At 55.9% G+C, this 20,045-nt stretch overlaps 1 protein-coding gene across 1 annotated transcript; it reads right to left on the bottom strand.

Moving 5' to 3' along the window:
- On the bottom strand, positions 995-19,631 carry EHD2 (EH domain containing 2). The gene is made up of 6 exons (XM_018062680.1): positions 19,509-19,631; positions 16,837-17,295; positions 16,219-16,316; positions 11,402-11,814; positions 5,703-5,867; positions 995-2,816 (listed from the first exon to the last, which is right to left on the bottom strand). Exons 2-6 carry the CDS (start codon positions 17,238-17,240, stop codon positions 2,265-2,267), a joined length of 1,632 nt encoding a protein of 543 aa, XP_017918169.1. The 5' UTR covers positions 17,241-17,295; positions 19,509-19,631; the 3' UTR covers positions 995-2,264.

Genomic DNA, 20,045 nt, shown 5'->3' with positions numbered 1-20,045 from the left:
AGTAATATATACAAAGTCCTTAAGATGGAGCTAAATGTTAGCTATTGTTACTGCCTTGCCCCTTGAGATTACATCTTATAACAAATCTAGTCTGTTTACAAATAAGGAAGGAAGCTCAGAGGCCCTGGGGCCCTGGCAAGCGTCCATAGGGATCCAGAGCCTCATAAACGCACAGAGAGGGAAAACGCCACTCGGGGATTCACAACGCAGAATTCGGCATGGGAATGGTGATGGGGCCCCGGGTTGTGACCCTGGAGACCCGCTTACCCATCTTCTGGGACTGTGCCGGGGGCGGGCAGTGTGAGAAGTAGGGGGTGTGGTCACCGACTCTCCAGCCTAGCTCTCGAGCGTCCACCAGGGGGCGCCAGGAGCCGAACCACTGGGCGCGCGTGGGCGGGGAAGGCGCGAGGACAGCGTGTCCCCCGGCGCTGTGGGTGTGGCCTGGGTGTGAGTTCGCGGAACCAGGAGCTGGGTCCGCTGCGTTGCGGAGGCCAGAGGCCCCCGAGTGTGAGCCAGCGCGTGCGCACACTTGGTGTTCCTGATGGGCAGCATCACCGCCTCTCCGGGAGCCCGCTGGTGTTACATGTCAAGCTGTGTACCCAGGTTGTGTGGGTGGACGTTGGAAGAGAGGGAGGAGGGCAGCGGTGTATACACACACACACACACACACACACACACACACACACAAAACCCTACGCCCCAGGGCTTGGTTCCCAGGCTCCCACGGCAGGAGGTAGGAGGGAGGGATGTCCCAGAGGGAGGGCCCCAGAGTAACTTTTCTACGGAAAATATGTCGGTCTGGCCCCCAGCCCAGGCCTGAGTCATCAGGCTCCCGATGCATTGAGTCATGGCCTCCGCCTCCGCCCCTGAGAGCTTGGAGGGACCCCCCTCCACTCCCCGCCGTGAAGTCCTGCCCAGGGTCATCCTTCCCCAGGGGGTTTGGGCGGAGAGCGATCCCTGCCCTCATCCCATCCCAAGACAGCCAGACTCGCACTGGGAAAGAAGCCTTGGCTTTATTTGCACTCTGGGAACGTTATTCCGTTCACAGTCCCCTCCGGGGCACGGGGTGAGGGGTGATGGGCGTGGAAATCCCAGCGAGCTCCCTGGAGGGGGCGTCATCCCCATCTATTTCGCTCTCCCCCCCCATCTTTTCCGTGGGCTCCTCCACCAGGGTCAAGCACTAATGTGTGGTGAAGGCAGGGAAAGGTGTGTAGTGGGGGGTGAGAGTTCCTTTTAGGGGAGGGGAGGGAGGGCTGTAGCACCAAGAACCCCTCCCCCCACGACGTCCCTGAAAAGGGGATTGAAATGACGTCCTGGGGCTTTCCTATCTGGCAGGGGCTCCACTTAAATATGGACTGCGGGCGGAGAGGCCGTGCCCCCCGCCGTCTAAAATGCAGATCATCACTTGTGGCGAGCCTGGGGTGCGGGAGGGTGGGGCGGGCAGCAGGCCAGGCTTTCAGTCCAGAGCAGGTGAGCCGTGGAGGACAGGCCTCAGAGTGTGCGCCGGTCTGGGAGGAGCAGGCGTGGAGGGGGCTTTTCGTCCACCGAGGATCCTTAGTCAAGAAAGGGGTGTGGCCGGAACTGGGGGGCGGGGCTAAGAGGGACCCCGCGGAGGGAGTAGGAGGTTGCATCTCCCCGCTCTGAGCCCCTGGTGGTCCCTAAGCCTGAGGACCCGATGAGGTGGAGGGGCCTTGCCCTCATGGCAAGAGGAAGTGGGGCGGTGGGGCCCCTGTGTTAGTCATTTCAACCAAGCGGCGGCTCACTTATGGGGATAGGCGAGGGGTCTCGCTCAGAACCAGGGATCAGACTGGTTGGGGCTGGGTGTATGTCTGAGTGTGAGTGACCCTTGGGCGTGCTCTCTCCTGAGAATGTCAGCTCCATGAGAGCCGCAGACAAATGTGTCTGTTTTACTCCCCAGTGTCTAGAAGGAGCCCTGAACATAGAAGGTGCTCAATAAATACGTGAATGAATGAGGCACGTATGGGTGCTTGTGTGTGTTAGTGTCGGAATGATGTGCTAAGTGTAACGTGAGCGTAGAGGTGTGGAGGGTGGGCAGAGCAGCCTTGCCCCTCCCCTGGTCCCCACTGTTTGACGGTGGGGAGTGGGGGCAGAGGGACCCCCATCCTTACAGCTGGGAGAGTGGGCAGGGAGCGCGGTTGTGGGCCGGGGGTGGAGATGTGTGTGCAGCCATCCGGAGCTGGGGAGCCACAGCAGGGCAAGAGGGAGGGAGAACGGGCAGGCGAGGGTGGGGCGGGGGGGCTGGCTCACTCGGCTGAGCCCTTGTGGCGCCGCTTGGAGGGTGGCACCAGACGGCGGGGCAGGTTGGTGGGCAGCCCGTGGCCCTCGAGCTTGGCCTCGATGAGGTGGCTGGCCAGGGCGAACTCCTCGTCGTCCAGCATGCCGTCGCGGTCGACATCGCTCAGCTTCCAGATGCGACCCAGCACGGAGTTGGGGAGCTTGGTGCCCACCATCCAGGTCTTGACCTTGGTGCCGCTCAGCTTGCCGTCGGCCGGCGCCAGGTTGTAGAAGATCTCGTCGTACTTGGACTTGTCCTTGGTCACCACCCACTCGGCGTCGTCATCCGAGCCCTCCTCGCCGTCCTCCAGGGCCTCGTCGGGCCCCCGCTCCACAAAGGGACCCATGTGGGTGCCCTCGAAAGCGCCCCCCTGCACACCCACATCTGTGCTCTCCAGCTCCTCCTGCCGGAGCAGGGGCATGAGCTTGGCAATGTCGTGGGTCAGCATCTCATCCAGGGCCTCCAGCAGCTTCGGCTTCAACGAGTGGAACTTGGTGAAGTCGTGAGCCATCAGCAGCTCCTGGTTGCAGGGAGGTTGGGTGGGGGGGACACAAAGAAGTCAGGAGGCACCATCCCCAGGCCCCCCAGGCCCATGCTGGCTCCAGGACACTTGGCCAGCTCTTGATGGAGATGGGCAAAAGTATCTGATTATGGGGGAACACCCCAATTCACCTGGGTACCCACCACTCAGTACAGACTTGGCAGCAAGCTCCCACTGCCCCGTGACTCACTGGACGGGAGGGAGAACAGGGACCTCTGAGTCAGAGCAGCAGCCGTCCGCCAGCCAGGGGAGGAGGATTTCAACATGGTGACGTGAACTTCACCAGAGCGCAGCCCTCAGCCCTGCCCACCCGCTACAGCCTCCCCGACCATCATGCAAGTTAAGAAAATGCAATTCCTGCCACCCTGCTGGCTCTGTTACCCCACCACACAGAAAGGGCTAAGCGGCTTGCTCCCTATTTGGTGGTTAGGTTTGGGATGGACAAGTCATCAGGAGCTCCTGGGACGGGCCCCACCACCCCACCCCACCCCCAGTCCTGGCCCCAGGCAAGAAGTCATCTGGTGTAAGAGCTGAGCCGCTGCTGGGCGGAGTCTGTGATCACCCTGCTTCTCACATGCGCCATTGCTAAGCCAGCTGCACCAGGACAGTCGCTGCAAAGACTAATCCATGTTCTGGAGCCACGTTAAATTCCCACAGCCAAGGCATCAAGGTCGTGAGACCATAAAGAGACAAGGGTGTGGGGGCTTCCCCGGTGGGCTCAGTGGTAAAGAATCTGTCTGCCAATGCCGGAGTCACGGGTTTGATCCCTGATCTGAGATGATCCCACGTGCCTCGGAGCACCTAAGCCCGAGTGCCACGCTGCTGGGCCTGTGCTCTAGAGACTGAGAACCGCAACTACTGAGCCCAGGTGCCGCAACTGCTGACGCCAACACGCCCCAGAGCCTGTGCTCCGAAACGAGAGAAGCCACCGCAGGGAGAAGCCCGCTCGCCACAACCAGAGAAAAGCCTGAGCGGCAACGAAGGCCCAGCCCAGCCCGAAAAAAAATCATAACAGAAAAGTGACAGGGGTGTGATGGTTGTGAGGGAGGAGGACTCCAAGGCCAGACTTCCCAGGTTCCAACCCAGCTGTCACCTGGGAGCTGTGCACCCTCAGGAAAGTGACTTCACCTCTCTGGTTTCCCTGTCAGTTTTCAGATTTGTAAAACAGGTTGAGAACTAGCACTCCCCTCATTGGGAGGTGGCAAAGTCTAAATGAATTTATCTGGATCAAGTGCTCAGTAAACGTCAGTGTAATCTTCACAGCTCCTCTTTATCAAGTCCAGTGGCTCTCGGCCAGGGATGCTGGTATCCCCCAGGGGACAGTGGGCAACATCTGGAGATGTTTTTGATTGCCGTAATTTGGGAGTGCTACTAACATCTAGTGAGTAGAGCCCAGGGATGCTGCTAAGCACAGGGGGCTGCAATGCACAAGACAGCCTAAGGAAGCCTGTCCTTAGCCTTAGCCTGTCCTAAGGAAGTCACTGAAAGTGAAAGTGAAGTCGCTCAGTCGTGTCGGACTCTTTGCGACCCCATGGACTGTAGCCTACCAGGCTCTTCTGTCCATGGGATTAGTACTGGCAATAGTACTGGAATAGGTTGCCATTCCTTCTCCAGGGGATCTTCACAACCCAGGGACTGAACCCGGGTCTCCCACATTGTAGACAGACGTTTTACCGTCTGAGCCACCACTAACACCAGTCAATTCAGCATTCAGGGTAGATACAATCAGGATGATGCCGATTTTCCAGGTGAAGAAACTGAGGCTCAGGAAAGGTGAGTGCCTTGCACAGGTTCACGGAGCTCGTCAGTGGCCAAGAGGAATTTCACTGTACTATAATTCCTCAGTCTTGGAGTAGAAACATCGGAGACCCAAAGGTCACAGGCTTTGAGTATCACCCCAACACAGCCTCAAAGCAGAGCCTGGGAAGGGGCTAGTCCTCACCTCCATGCCTGAGCTCGGACCTCTGTCCCCATGCACACTGGTTGCTCCTACCCCGGCCCACCTCCAGTGGCTCTTCATGTACCCCAGGCTGCCACCCTCAGACCCAGGGCTTTCCATGTCACTGGTTAAGCCTAGGCCTGAAAATGGGAGGAGCCTTCAGTGATCCCCCAATATCCATCCTCCCTTCCTCCTCAGTATAGAATCCCCAAATGTTACCTAGGCACCTGGAGGAAAAACTACACTTCTAGCTTCCCTTGCAGCACTGTGGCCATGTGACTACGTTCTGGCCAACCGGAAGTCAGCACAAGTGGCACTTGCAACTATAGAATTACCCTGTTCAATACAGTAGCCACATATGGTTATTTAAATTAGTTAAAACCTAAAATTTCAGGTTAAATGTGGCAAGTGCCTACTACATTGGACAGCACAGCATAGAACATTTCCATCATCATAGCAGTATTGGACGGCACTCCTCTAAAAAGTGTTCTTAGAGAGCCTGTACCATTAACTCCCCCCTCCCCCACTTCTTGCTGGCTGGAATGCAGACACAATGGCTGGAGTTTCCACAGCCATTTTGTACCATGAGGAGTTCCTGGGCCTGGAGGCCAGGCATGGAGGAGAATAGGCCAGGCATGGACAGAAGAGAACTAGTTCTGTAAAGCACAAAACCAGCCCTGGACCATCTTCCAGGATACTTATGAAGGAGAGAAATAAACTTTTATCCTAATTAGGCCACCATTACGTTGGGATTTCTCTTCACTCCCTTATCCTAACTCACACAACCATACTCTCACGGAACCATTTGTGGGAGGTGCTTTCAGGAACCTGCCATCCATCCCTCTAGTTTTCAAGGCCCCATCCTCAGCCTACAGAAGTTGACCTTCCCATCACCCCTTGCCCATCCCTCCTGGGCGTCCACCCACCTGCATCTTCTGGCAGTCCGGGAAGTCGCCGGGAGATATGTGATGCTCCAACTGAATCTTGGCGAAGATGACAGGCAGCTTGAGGATCAGCTGCTTCTTCTTGTTCTCCTTCCCAAACACGGAGGGCATCTCCTTCTTCAGGTAACTGATGATGTAGGCGTGAACCTGTAGGGAGGTGAGTTCTTGCCTGAGCCTGCCTGTGTCACCTGGGAGGCTCCTTAAAACATGGGTTGGCTGGGGTTTCCGAGTCACCAGGTCCGGCGTGGGGCCTGAGAGTGTGAAGTTCTAACAGTTACAGGTGAGCTGCTGCTGTTGTGGGTACAGGGGCTCTCCCCTCTCCTCTAGGTCATCTCGGCCGCTCCCGTGGCTTCAGCATCCCTCCACGTCCACTGCCAAGGCGACATACCAGCCGCGGCCTCTCCCTGGAGCTCGACTCAGAGCCGACTGCCTTGTCAACATTCCTGGACAGCTCCATCTCGGGGACACCCGCGGTGGAATTCAGGCCCCGCCCGGCCGGGTCACCCTCAGCTGTGCCCATCTCTGGAGGCAAAGGGCACCCGCCCCCCACCTCTGCCTGCCCAGTGGAGCCCAGAGATCTGGAAATTACTCCTGATTTGATCCTCCCTCCTCATTGGTCACATCCACTTCATCAGCCGTTCCTTTGAACTCTCTCCCACTTTTCCATTTCTCTCCACCTCACCATCTCTTGCCTGGTGGGGGACACACCTGTCACCCCACTGGACTCCTGGCTCACCCTCTGGCCCCTTCCATCCTTTCCGCATGAAGCAGCAGCTGGAGTTTTTTTTTTTTTTTTTTTTTTAGGAACAAGTGCCAGACCATGAGACACTGCTCCCAAGTTTCAATTTGCTTCTTATCCAAATGCAAAATTCCTCCCACAGCCGCCAAGGCCTTATGGCAGCAATTCTCCAAGTGTGGTCCAGGGAATCCCCAGGGGGTCCCCAAGACTCTTTAAGGGGGTTGCACACTCAAAACTGCTTTCACAAGAATGCTGAGGGGCTATTTGTCTTTTTTACCTTCATTCCCTCCTGAGTGAATCGTGGAATTTTTAAAGGCTAAAAGGTACTGCAACTACCTGAATGTAGAAACAGATGTTCGAATCCAGATGTCACCTTTGAAGCCAGACATTAAAGAGATTTGCAAACATGCAAAACAGGGCCACTGTCCTCTCTACGTTGTTTTTTGGAGGGTTTTGGAAAACAGTTAATTTTCATAGAACATCTGTTGTGTGTTTCTGTGCTTAGTCGCTCAGTCGTGTCCGACTCTGTGGACTCCTATGGGCTGTAGCCCACCAGGCTCCTCTGTCCATGGGATTCTCCAGGCAAGAATACTGGAGTGGGTTGCCATTTCCTTCTACAGGGGATCTTCCCGACCCAGAGATCAAACCCAGGTCTCCTGCATTGCAGGCAGATTCTTTATCATCTCGGCCACCAGGGAAGCCCAAAACATCTGTTACTTAGGTTAACAGGCAATAGATTTTTCTTGCTATTTTAAATTATTTGATAAGACTATCAATATCTGTTAGTATACATGGGCATGATCAACAATGTATTGATAACATTTATAATCAATTGTTATCTACTATTAAGTATGTAAGTATTGTTTGGGAATCCCCAGTGGTCCAGTGGTTACGACTCTACACTTTCACTGCCAAGGGCTCAGGTTCAATCCCTGGTCGGGGAAGTAAGATCCTATAAGCCTCATGGTGAGGCTGATATAAGTATTGCTGGTTAATTAATATTATGAGAGAAAGTGCAACGTTTCTTAGTTTTAACTTTTTCCTTTTGGGGCTGCACCACGAGGCTTGTGGGATCTTAACCAGGGACTGAACTCAGGCCATGGCAGTGAAAGCCCCAACTGTTAACCTCTGGACCACCAGGGAGTTCCCTCAGTTTCCTAATACGGTTAATATAGAAAGATCTAATCTGTGTATATACAAACTCTTTGGGGTCTTCAATAATGTTTAAGAGTGTAATGAGGTCCTGAGATGGAAAGGTTTGAGAAACTGCTCGACATGCCTTGCCCCCTGCCCCTATCTGCTCAAGCTTCCTCAACAGCCTTCCTTTTTTTTTTTTTTTTTTTAATTAAATCAGCCTGCAAAACTCTCCTACATCAAGGCCTTTGCACATGCTACCCTCTGCCTGGAATTCTGCCCTGGTCTTCCAACAACTGAGTCCTTCAGCTTCCCTCTTCTTTTTTGGCTGTACCAGGCTACATGTGGATCTTCGTTCTTAGCTCCCCAACGAGGGGTTGAGCTCACGCCCCCCGCACTGGAAGGCAGGGGCTTAGCAGCCGGGCCACCAGGGAAATCCCACCCTTCAGCTTCCTTCTGATGTCACCTCCTCACAGAGACCATCCTGTGGGAAGCAGGTGCCCCAAGCACCACCATCCAATTTCTCTCTCTCTTTACTTTCATTGTTTCATTCACAGTACTTATCGCAATCTGCCATTCTTACTCTGTGCTCTTTCATCCTAATGTGCGCTCCAGGAGGGCTGGGACCTTTTCTGTCTCCTCTGTCCCCAGCGCTGGCACAGTGTGCAGAGAAAAGACTCAAGAAATATTTGGGAAGTAAACCAGTGAACTTGAGAACCTCTGAGCCACAATCTCATATGTTATCAAAAAGTAAACGAGGAGAGAAAACCAGCATTCATACGTCCTGTTTTCAAATGTGCTGTGCTTAGTTGCTCAGTTGTGTCCGACTCTGCGACCCCATGAACTGTAGCCCGCTGGGCTCCTCTGTCCATGGGATTCTCCAGGCAAGAATACTGGAGTGGGTTGCCATGCCCTCCTCCAGGGGATCTTCCTGACCCAGGGATGGAACCCAGGTCTCCCGCATTGCAGGCAGATTCTTTGGCATCTGAGCCACCAGGGAAGCCCTATTTTTAAATAGGAAGCTCAATAATTAAATGGATATGCTTAAGTAAAAATAGAATGTATCTGGAAAAAGACAGAAGAAACTATTCCTGCGGGTTGTCTGCAGGAAAGAGAACCTGAGGGCTGTCGGAGTCAGGGGTGGGAGGGGGCACCTTTGACAGTACATGAGTGCCTTCCCATGAGATGGTCTTAAATGTTCAATTAAAAACATTCATTAAAAATTCCTTTTAATGAGTCATAGGTTTAGAATGCTAAACATTCTGGTGACACCTTGGCTGGCTTTGAATCCTCATATCCTTTCACCATCCTGTCTCCTCCAGCCACCCTGGGCTCCATATTCAAGCATGTCCTGGTTTCAGGGCCTTTGCACTTGCTGTTCCCTCTGCCTGGGTACAGTTTCCCTCATCTCTCCACTCTGCTCACCCCTTCCCCTCCTTTAGTTCTCTGCTCGAGAATCACCTCCTCCAGGTGACCCTCCTTGATGACCCTAGTCCCTTAAATAGCCACCAGTCTCTCCTCTGCTTCATGTTTCTTCACATTCAGTGTATCAGGGCTGAATTTGTTTAATACTCACTTCCCCATTAAAAAGCAATTCTACAAGAAAAGAAACTATCTGCTTTTGTTTCCTGTGGCATCCCCAGGGTTTAGAACAGTACAGGAGCCCAGTGTCGGCCCTCAGTCACTGAGGAATGAAAGCTACTGGGCTGCATCAGAGAGCTCTGTAGGAAGGCTCAGGGCACCCTGGCCTCTTTAGAATTAGAACCTCCCAAGACCCTGCCCATCAAGGGTCTTGACCTGTGCTCAAGCGTCACACAGCCCATGGAAATCGCCCCTTCTAACAGCAGCTGTCGCTTCAAGCAAAGGGCAGAGCCAGAGGGCTCACCCACATCCTAAATCGTTACAGACAGGGAAACTGAGGCATAGAGGGGTAGTTACCAAGAGTGAGGAGAGGCTTTGTACTGTCGGGGGGAAAGCATGTGGGGAGGTGAATCGTGTGGGCTGTTGTTTGATGGCTGGGCCAGGTGTGGCAGAATCCCACGTGGGGGATGAGCGGGTAACACAGGGCAGGGGAAGGGCACCGAGGCTTGGTCACAGTAGACCCAGTATCTTGAGGGGCACTGGGGGGCCACAGAGGAGCTGCAGGAGCAAGGGGGGAGGCGGGGGTGCCAAGGGGGGAGGTCTGAGGGGACCAATGGGGCAGGGGTGTGGCCAGGCGGGTGGGTGGGGCCTGCGAGAGCGGGCCAATGGGGAGAGGGGGCGGGGCCTAAGGGCCGCTCTTCTGGAGCCCAGAAGACACGAGGAGGGGGGGCGCTAATGGCTTTTCCAGAGAGGAAGCGGGGGAAGGTGCCAGGAAGAGATAAGGTGGGTGGGCGGGCTGAGCCTGGGCGCGGGTCCGGGACTCCGGGGTTTGTCTGGGTTTCCGGAGCCGCCTCCTGCGTGGTGGGGGCACCAGGTGTCCGGCTCCACCCTGCCCCTCGGTCCCACGGACCCTGGGGTTCCAGCTCCTGCTGCTGCAGGAGCAGCTTCCCCGAGGGGCCTGCGGGACCGGGTCCGTGCGGGAAGCGGGTGAACCAGGCGGAGACCGAGGGAGGGAGAGGATGGAGAGAAGAGAAAAAGAGAAAAGAGAATGATGAGGGAAAAAAGAATAAGAGAAAAAAACAGAAAGAGGTAGGAATGAGGAGATCTAGAGAGAGAACTTGCCTGGAGAATCCCAGGGACGGGGGAGCCTGGTGGGCTGCCGTCTGTGGGGTCGCACGGAGTCGGACACGACTGAAGCGACTTAGCAGCAGACAGAGAGACAGAGACAGTCCAGGGCATGGGCAGAGGAGCGAAAGGTGTTTTCTGGAGGCTTCAGGAGCTGACCGCACTGGGCCGCTCCCTCCTAAGGAGGATTCCTGGGGTGGGGGGTGGGGGCTCTGACTCACCCCCTCTGCTGCTCCTTAAATCAACACCTCAGGCTCCTCCACCCCCCATAACCTTCCAGGCCTCCTTGCCTGCTCAGCTTCCTGCCCCACCTCCAGCCTGGCTGGCAGCCTCCCCCGTGAAACCATTCGGCCTCCAGAAACGCTCTTAAATCAGTGCTCCCCTCCCCTTCCCCAAAGCTATGTCCTGATGATCCAGGCTCCTCCTTGTTCCTCGGTCCCCCAGCCTCCTCCCTAGTCTGGGAACCCAGTCTTACTGCCCTTGAATCCACCCTCCAGAAGGCAGCAAGGGTCTGACTCTGTCCCTCCCCTACCCTGAGTCCTTCCATGGCTCCCCAGTGCCCTTGGGACAAAGCACAGGTTCCAGACCACAGTCCCGGGTGATCTGACTCTCACCCAGCCCACCCCAGCCCACCCCCACCCCTCAGATGCAGTTACTCCCACCATCTACACTGGCTTCAACACTGGCATTTCCCCTCTTCCTTGAACTGGCCATGTTCTGATTGCCAGTCCATGCACTTGCTGGCCCCATTTTCTAGAATCCTTTCCCCTCCTCATCCTCATAATCCTCCAGTTTGCAGCTCAGATGCCCTTTCCTCCAAGAAGTTCTCCAGGATTTCTCCTGGGCCCCCAAGTTCTCAGCCTTGACGATGCTGGATGGTAACTCTGGGGATGAAACGGTCTTCTCCCCTGGACTGCCATGGTCAGCGCTCCCTTCCCAGTACCACCTGGCAGAGGGCCAGGCACAACAGTAGAACTTTCTCAGATTAGTGAACTAATTCATCAGATAGCTGATGCCAGATCAGAGACCAGCAGCCAAGTAGAGGAGGATCAGAGGAAAGGCAAGAGCGGCTGCTGCCTCCCCATCCCCCATCACTGCTCACCCGCACCAGCCGGGCTCTCTTCACCAGATCATTGAGCTTGCGCAGCGCCGCGTGGCGCGGCAGGCCCTGGATGTCGCGGAAAAGGTCTTGTTCCTCCAGCTCGAAGAGGCGCCGGTTGTCAGGTACCAGCAGGGGCTGGGACCAGAAGGAGCCGATATAGACACGCAGCACCTCGGGCGTGCCCACCACCTTGCCCAGCGCCCACATGAGCGCCCCGTAGACACGCATCAGCTGCTGCGTCTCCACCATGTCGGCCTTGTTGAGCACCACGCGGATCTTGTCTTCATGGCCTCGCAGGGCGCCGATGGCCTCCGAGAACTCGTCAGAGATCTCCAGCTTGTGAGCATCAAAGAGCAGTATGATGAGGTCCACGCGCTCCGCGAACCAGCGCAGCACAGCCGGGAAGTCGTAGCCTGCAGGGGAAGGGTGGTACAGGGGCGTGTGCCTGCGTGCTCACTTCAGTCATGTCCGACTCTGCGACCCCAGACTCTGTAGCCCCCTAGGCTCCTCTGTCCATGGGGTTCTCCAGGCAAGAATACTGGAGTGGGTTGCCATGCCCTCCTCCAGGGGATCTTCCCCACCCAGGGATCCAACCGTCCCTTGCGTCTCCTGCACTGCTGGCGGATTCCTTACCGCTGAGTCACAGGAGCTCCAGTCCCCCAAAGCAGAGGTCAGCCCCCAGTCTTCAGCCACTGGGACACATTCATTGCTTTGGGCTCAAACTGGACTGTACAGATGTTCAGGTTGTTAACCACTGAAAATTTTGTCTGTGGGAAATAGGTCCAGGCCCCCAGCCTCCAGAGTTTCCCCATCACTCTGGCCCTCTAGCCATCCGACTACGGAGGACAATCACCCCCCTCACCTTTCCATTCATTCTTTGGGCAAATATTAGCAGCTTGCATCAGTCCCCTTATTAAAACAGTGAAATGTTTACTAATAGACTCCTTATGCTTCTATGGACCTCCGAGTCCCCCAGATGCCACCATCAACCCCAACTCCTCCCCAGGAAGTGTTTGATCACCCTACCATCCAGCAACTGAAAATTTTACTTGGGGTTAAGAGTCTTGCCATAGCAGATGTTAAATATTCTAAATTTATTAACAATAAATTACTGAGAGTCTCCTGTGTGCTGGGCCCTGTCCTGGACACTGGGGATCCCACAGAGAGCATACAAAGTCCTTGCCTTCGTAGGGCACCTATCCCACCAACAGCTGGCTCCTGGGCCCCATTCATTCATTCCTTTCACTGTGCATTTCTTCGTTCACTCATTCATTCAGCGGCAGGCAATGCCTGGGGGAGCAGAGAGGGGCCGTTGAGACCCCCTGACTCAGCAGTCGGGATGGCCTGGATTTGAATGCCGACTCTGCTTCCATCAGCTAGGTGACCTTAAGGAAGCAAGTAATCTCTCTCAACCTCTGTTTCCTCTTTGGTAAAGTCATAGAACCTACCTCCTGGGACTGTGTGAAGATGGAAAGAATACACATGAGCTAAGCTGTATGAAGAGCTTAAACAGTGCCTGGCTCTGAACTATACACTTAAAAGGCGTGCGCTTTAGGCATGTAAATTATACAATAAAACTTTAAAAACAAAAACAAGGACTTCCCTGGTGGTCCAGTGGTTAAGAATTTACCGTGCAAAGCAGGGGACCCAGGTTCGATCCCCGGTGGGGGAACTAAGATCCCACACGCTGTGGAACTAAATGCCCACGCACTGCAGCCACTGAGCTGCATGCTCTGGAGCCCACCTGCTGCAGCGAAGACCCGATGCCACCAAACGAACAAAGAAACATTAAACCAAAAAAACCCAGGGAGCTAGGCACACGGTGAGCAATCCACAAGAGTTCCTCATGACGCCCGCGAGACACTGCGGTGGAGCCGTCGAGGAGCCGCCCTCCGAACAGCCTGCTCTGTGCTGGGCACACAGGGTGGCTCAGACAGCCCCAGTTCTGTCCTTACTGGGCTTACCATCCAGAGTGGTCAGGCTGGCATGGGAAAACCCAGGGAGCTGCAGGAGCCCGGGGGCGGGGGGCGCCTGACCACCCAGGCTGGGTGGTCAGGGAGGGCTTCCCGGAGGAGGAAACTCTGAGTGGTGATCTGGGGGGTGAGGAGTTAACTGGAGGGACAGAGAGCCATCGCTGATTCACCAGAAGTCACCTCATGCCCTCCCCAATTCAACTCATCGAATCTTCAAAATGACTCCAGGAGACAGGCACTCTTAGGACCCCTATTTTCCAAAAGGGGAAACTGAGGAACAGAGTGGTTAAGGAATCCACTGGTTCATTTGCTCCAGACACAGAAGCACAGAGCCGCAGCCCTGGGGGTCTCCATGCTCTGCTGGGGAGCTGGTGCCGGGCCCATCCTGCCTGAGCGGAAGTGGGTTCCTGTAGCCACAGGGAACTGGACGGGATGGGATGGGGTGGCGGACGCTGTTTTGGGGGGAGGGAGGGCCAGGTCAACAGAGGGACCAAAGCTAGGGCCCCTCCTGTCCCCAATGTTTACACACACACGTCCAGATTTGGAAAGTGTGTCTCATGCAGGGAGGGAGGGAGGGAGGTTGAGTCAGCATGGGAATGGGAGACGTGGCAGGCAGACACCCCAGGTGCAGAATGACAGCCTCACAGAGGAAAAGCAGTCATCACAGGACCTTCACTAGCTCCTTCTGGGGGCCACACACTGCCCTAAGTGCCTCATACACTTTGACTCTTTTTTTTGGCCTCGCCACGTGGCATGCAGGCTACAGGATCTTGGCCCCTCGTTGGGGTTGAACCCGCACCCCTGCGATGGAAGCATGGAGTCCTAACCACTGGACCACCGGGGAAATCAGCAAGGTATGGCGTCAGACTATCATGTTCCCATTTTACAGGTGAGAAAACTAAGGCACGGAGAGGTTGAGTGGCTCGGGCAACGTCTCAGTGTAGAAGGAGCAGAGGCCAGATTGGAACCCCGTCAGAAGGCTCCACTCTGCCACAATCACACACGTGTACATTCAGATATTCTACACAGAGGCCACATGCTTCATCAATGCACACACACGTGCACATACAAACTTGTGCACCCTAGAGCAAGCAGACACCTGGACACCATCTGAGTCACACTACAAGGTGCAGACCCTCGCTCACACCCTCGCCAGCAATCTGGAACCTACACAGACAACCAGGGTCACACAATGGCAAAGATGTTTGAGAGCCGCACAAAGTAACAAATAGCAGGCACACAAGGAGCCTGTGTGCACCAGCACACCCACCAAACAAGAGATGCAATCATATAGTTACACAAAAGATACACCCATGCGCACACACACACCCCCTCACTTGTACAGCCCAAGAGCACAATTGTATACAGACATGCGGTTATACCCTATCTAACAAAATCACCTCAGTCCTACAGGGCCACACACAGGTACAACCACAAGCACAGCGCTGACACCTCAGAGTCACACCCACAGTTACACGGATGCAATCCGCCAGGCTCCTCTGTCCATGGGATCCTCCAGGCAAGGATACTGGAGTGGGCTGCGGATTCCTCCTCCAGGGGACCTTCCCGACCCAGGGTCGAACCCGCATCTCCTGCATTGGCAGGCGGGCTCTGTACCACTGAGCCGCCTGGGAATCCCACACACCTTCTGAGACACACACTAAATGATCCACACAGTCACATAAAAGTTCCCCTGCACAACACACCAACCACACGTTTCACAATACAACTACCTACAGAGACACGGTGAGTCACAGTCACACACAATCGCACAAGCGCCCCGCCCCCAGGCCCTTGGAGCTGCCCAAAGTCACACCTAGCCACCCACATGGGCACAGACGCTCATACACACACTCACCCTCAAGACAGACAGACAGACACAACTCTCCTCTTCCTCTACTCCCGAGGCCACAGAAAGAGACCCCCATTCTCTCCCCCATGGCACCCCCGCCATGGCTTGGAGTCGCCCCCCTCCCTCTCTCCCGAGGGACCCCCCAGCCCCCTGCCTCCCGCATGGGGCTGGCAGCTCACCTCCCCCCTCCCCGCTCTCCTCTGCAGCTGTCTCCTGCCTCTCTCCCAGGGGACGGGTTCCAGCTGGGCAGCGGCCAGGGACACCGGTAACCCTCCGCGCCCTCGCCCGAACGAGGCCCAGCCTCCCTGCCTCCTCGCCGTCGCCTCCGGGTCCCCTCTGCCCCACACTGCAACCCCCTTTGCCCCAGTTTCTGGCCTCCGAGGCCTCACGGGGCAGGGGTGGAAGGGACAGAAATGCGGGGAGGTGGGGATGGGGGGGCGGCGCGGAGACTGAGCCAGGCAGGGCAGGGGTGGGGGCCGGGCTCACCCAGAGGCCCCGCTGGAATTCACCCCCTCCCCCCGCCTCTCTCCCTGCACAGCTGTTTATAAATTCCTGGCCGCCCTTGGCCCCTGCCCAGACTCCCCGTCCCTGGCCCTCCTCAGCCGCATCCGTGGCCCAGAGCTGGAGCCAGGCGCTGACAGCGGCGCAGGGCCTCCCCGCCCGGCTCTGCCTTCTCGCTAGGTCTCCCCCTCTCCAGATCCTCTCTCTGGATCCCGGCCTCGCCCTCTGAATCCCTGTCCACCTTGGAGTCTCCCTCTCTCTTGGTCTCTCCCCGCTCCATCCTTTGGACCCGCCCAGACATGCAGCCGCAGCGGATTCACACGTGTTCATCCACACGCCTCCCCCACCCTTCAGCGCGCGCCAGCTCGGAGGAGTCACAGCCTTCCACCAGCTCCCCTCAGCTACGCAGCCAGCTCAGGGCCGGCCTCACACAGCCCCAGCAGCGACCCTGGGCCTTCCTCCCTCAGGCCCAGGAGCCCAGCCTCACTCACCACGGCTCACTCTCTGCTTGGCCCCCGACAGGATGCCCGGGGTGTCGATGATGCTAATGCTCTCCAGGACCTGATTGGGGAGCTGGGCGCACATGAACCTGGGGCAGAGGGAAGGTCAGGGGTCAATGCAGGGACAAGTAGGCGAGGGGACACATGAGAAGGGAACCCAGGACTTGCACGGAGGAGAATCAGGTTCGGAGAGGGAAAGAATCTTGGAAGAGAAAAGGAAGATTTGGACAGAGAATAAGAACTATTAAAAAAAATCAGAGCTGATGTTAATTGAGCACTTACTTTGTGCGGGGTGCTGTTCTAAGCACTTTGTATGTTTTCATTCATTTAGTCCCCACAACAGCCCTATGGAGGAAGGACTGTGGTTATCCCCATTTTCCAGATGAGGATAAGAAACAGAGAGGTTACATTGCTTGCCCAAAGTCACCCAGCTAGACAGGAGTCGAACTCAGGTGTCACTGGCTTAACTGCTCCCCGAGAGAGGGCAAGAAGAGGAAGGCTCTAGTAGAGAGAAGGGGATTAGGACTGAAAAGGAGAGAGACACAGGAGGGGATGGGACAAAGATGGGGGCCAGGGACAAGAGGACCCTCCGGGCTGCTGGCTGCGCACCTGTTGAGGAAGGTATTCCCAAAGGGGTTGAGTTTACGGAAGGGCTTGTCCGGGTCAACGACGAGGGCATTGCCAGGCACGGTGCCCTCGGTGTCACCGTGCATGACAGCCACGAAGCAGTCGGTGGTGGGCTCAGGCCCCACCCGGGAGCCGGGCACCTCCTGCTCCAGCAGGTACTGAATGAAGCTGGTCTTGCCCGTGCTGTACTGGCCGGCCACCAGCACCATGGGCTTGCCGTCGAAGTCAGCATCCTCCAGGGCCGGAGAATGGAAGGTCCCGAAGCGGTAGTGCTCCTCCAAAGGCAGCAGCTTTTCGCGGTACAGCTCCTTGAGGGCCGAGGTCACCGTGCGGATGGCCTCCGGCTGCTGGCCCCGAGCCCCGCCCCGCTTCAGCCAGCTGAACATGGTGGCTCCACACTGCCCACTGAGCTCTGACGGAGATGCACAGCGCGAGGGCTACCTGTGGGAGGAGAGGATGTTGATGGGGGACTGCCTGGAGGAGGAGGTGGAGAAGAAAGGGAGCCAGAAAGTAGAATCGATGGAGAAGGCTGGTGGGATGGGTTGGGGGGGAGAGCTTCTGAGAGCACTGAGGGTGGATGGCAGGAGCTGACAGCTGAAGGAGGAAGAACGTGATTATTCCAGCTGGAGGAAGAGAGAGAGAGAGACAATGGCATGCTGGAAGAAGCGAGATTGGTGGTGGAAGCCCAAGAGATAAACAAGGGGAAGGAGGCAGAAGCTGATCCGAAGAAAAGGATTCCTCCGTCTTTTTCTTTCTCCGTCCCCACCCCTTCCATTATTCGGCAATTTTCACTGAAATCGCACCATGTGTCAAGAGGTATGGATCCAAAAATAGACCAGAGACCAGTCCCCACACTCCCAGAGCCTCCAGTGTGGAGAGAACCAGGGCACGGAGCAGTCAGCAAGGCCTGGGCAAAGTTGGGTGGTGGACTTGTAGGCACCAGAGGGGGACAGGGTGAATCAATCACAGGATTAGGAAAGCTCTGGCTGGGCTGACTTTTCTTTTCACGTTTATTATTTATTTGGCTATACCAGATCTTAGTTGTGTCCTGTAGAATCTTTTCCCACACATACTCTCCAGGCCAGAATACTGGAGTGGGTAGCTGTTCCCTTCTCTAGGAGATCTTCCCATCCCAGGGATCGAACCCAGGTCTCCTGCATTGTAGGCAGATTCTTTACCAGCTGAGCCACAGGGGAAGCCCCCTGGGCTGACTTCTGAGCTGCTCCCTGAAGAGTGACAAGGGCATTTAGGCAGAGAGGATGGTGGGTTTCATGACCTGGAACTGTAAAATGGATGGACAGAGTGGCTGAACACGTGGGCACAAAGATGAGAAATGAGTCTCAATACTGCCTGGGTCCCCCCCGTCCCCAAGATCATGATGTTATCATTCACAAGAATAATAACATTTGTGATTACTGCATGCCAGAAACTGCTCTAACTCATTTAATCTTCACAACAACCTTGTAAGGTAAGGCTATTATTACCCCCACTTTTCTGATAAGGAAACTGAGGTTCAGGAAGATAGTATAACTTCCCTGAGATCACTTTGCTAGTAAGTGCTCAAGCTGGGACTCCAGATAACCTGACCTCAGAGCCAACACTCCTATCCCAGATCTAAGGAGTTAGGGAGAGAATGAATTGCCAGCCCAGCAGCAACCAGCACCCCCAGCACCTAGACTGTGTTCACTACATCCCCTTACTAGCCTTTCATTCACTGTAGGATCCGTAGTGATGTCCCCCTCCCCCTTTCATTCTCAATTATCACTCATTTGTGTCTTTGCTTGCTTTCTCCCCCTGCCCCGCCTTGATCAGTCTAAGTGGATGCTTATAATTTTACTGATCTCTGCACAGAACCGACTTTTGGTCAGATTGGGGTCTCTAAATACCATTTTCCACTAAAACAGAAACTGAGGCTTCTGGGAGAAATGGCTAATTCTGGGGCTGAGGCAGGGAAAGAACAAGTGAGTCTGGGTCAGATAGTGGGGAAGTGCTCAAACTGGGATGGGGCATGTCACAGGGACAAAGTCCTGGCTCGACAGGACTCCCACTGGCCAAAGATGGGACACTTTGAGCACCCAAACTAACTGCACGTCCAATATATTACAATCCATAAAATCATTGCCACGCTTAAAAAAAAAAAAATTTGTGTGTGTGTGGGAGGGGGAGAATTCAGGGAGGGTGTGCCAGAAAGGTGAAGGAGAGGCTGGAGCCAGACCTGGGAAGTGGGCAGAGGGAGGGGGCCCTGGGTGGTGTCCTACCCGGGGAGGGACCTGGGGGACATCTTAGCGAGGACGCTTTGGGTGGTTGGACAGGCAGCGGGGTTGGTGAGGCAGGAGAGGAGCTTTGGGGGTGGGAGGAGGAATGGAGCAGAGGTGGATGAATGCGATGGAGGGAGACTCCAAGGAAGGCCGCGGGAAGGGAGGAGGAGAGTGGGGAACACTGCTGCAGAGTGAAGGGGCCGCCGGGGGGTCGGGGCAGTGAGGGAGATAGAGAGGTTTCCGGAGGGGCTGCGGAGAACTGAGAGACCCCCTACACTGCCTGGGGTGGGAACTGAGGGTCTTCGGCGAGTAGGGGAATGATCCAGAGCCAGGGCAGGCTCGAGGGCTCCGCGGGCGGAGGCTGGGAGGCCACAGCCTCAGTTGGGGGTCACTCACCAAGGGGGCGCGCAGACTGCAGGACCTGGCAGGGAGAACTGGGCGGGGGTCCCGCGGGGATCGGAGGCGCCCGCGGAGCGGCCTGTGCTCGCGGTCCCGTCCGGAGCCGTCTGAGCCGGGTGGGGCCCAGAACGGGGAGGAGGGACCGGAGGGGCAGAGAAGGGGGGGGCGGGACGAGGCGCCCCCCCATCCCCAAACCGGGCGCCCGGCCTCTGGCGCCCTCTGGTGGGGACAGGCACAGTGCCTTTGCGAAATGGGTGCGTGCGCGGGTTCCCAGTCCTGCCTTCAAACTCCACCCCTGTCTCCCTTCCTGACATGGGAACAGCAATAATAAAACAGTAACACCACCAACAATATTAATTTTAATTATAAGTAATCATAATTTTTTCAACGGAAACGAGTGCATGAAAACTCTGTTCACAGTCCTCCATGGTTCTTCTTTCACTCAAAGCAGAAGCCAAAGCCCTCAGTGGACCGCAAGGCCCTGAAAGATCCGCAGGCTCCCTCTGCCGTCTCCTCCCTCTCTCCGCCTCGATC

This window comes from Capra hircus, chromosome 18 (assembly GCF_001704415.2).
Source record: "Capra hircus breed San Clemente chromosome 18, ASM170441v1, whole genome shotgun sequence".
Taxonomy (NCBI): Eukaryota; Metazoa; Chordata; class Mammalia; order Artiodactyla; family Bovidae; genus Capra; species Capra hircus.
Note: the sequence above shows the minus strand (reverse complement) of the source record. Positions and strands in the feature narration are given on the sequence as shown.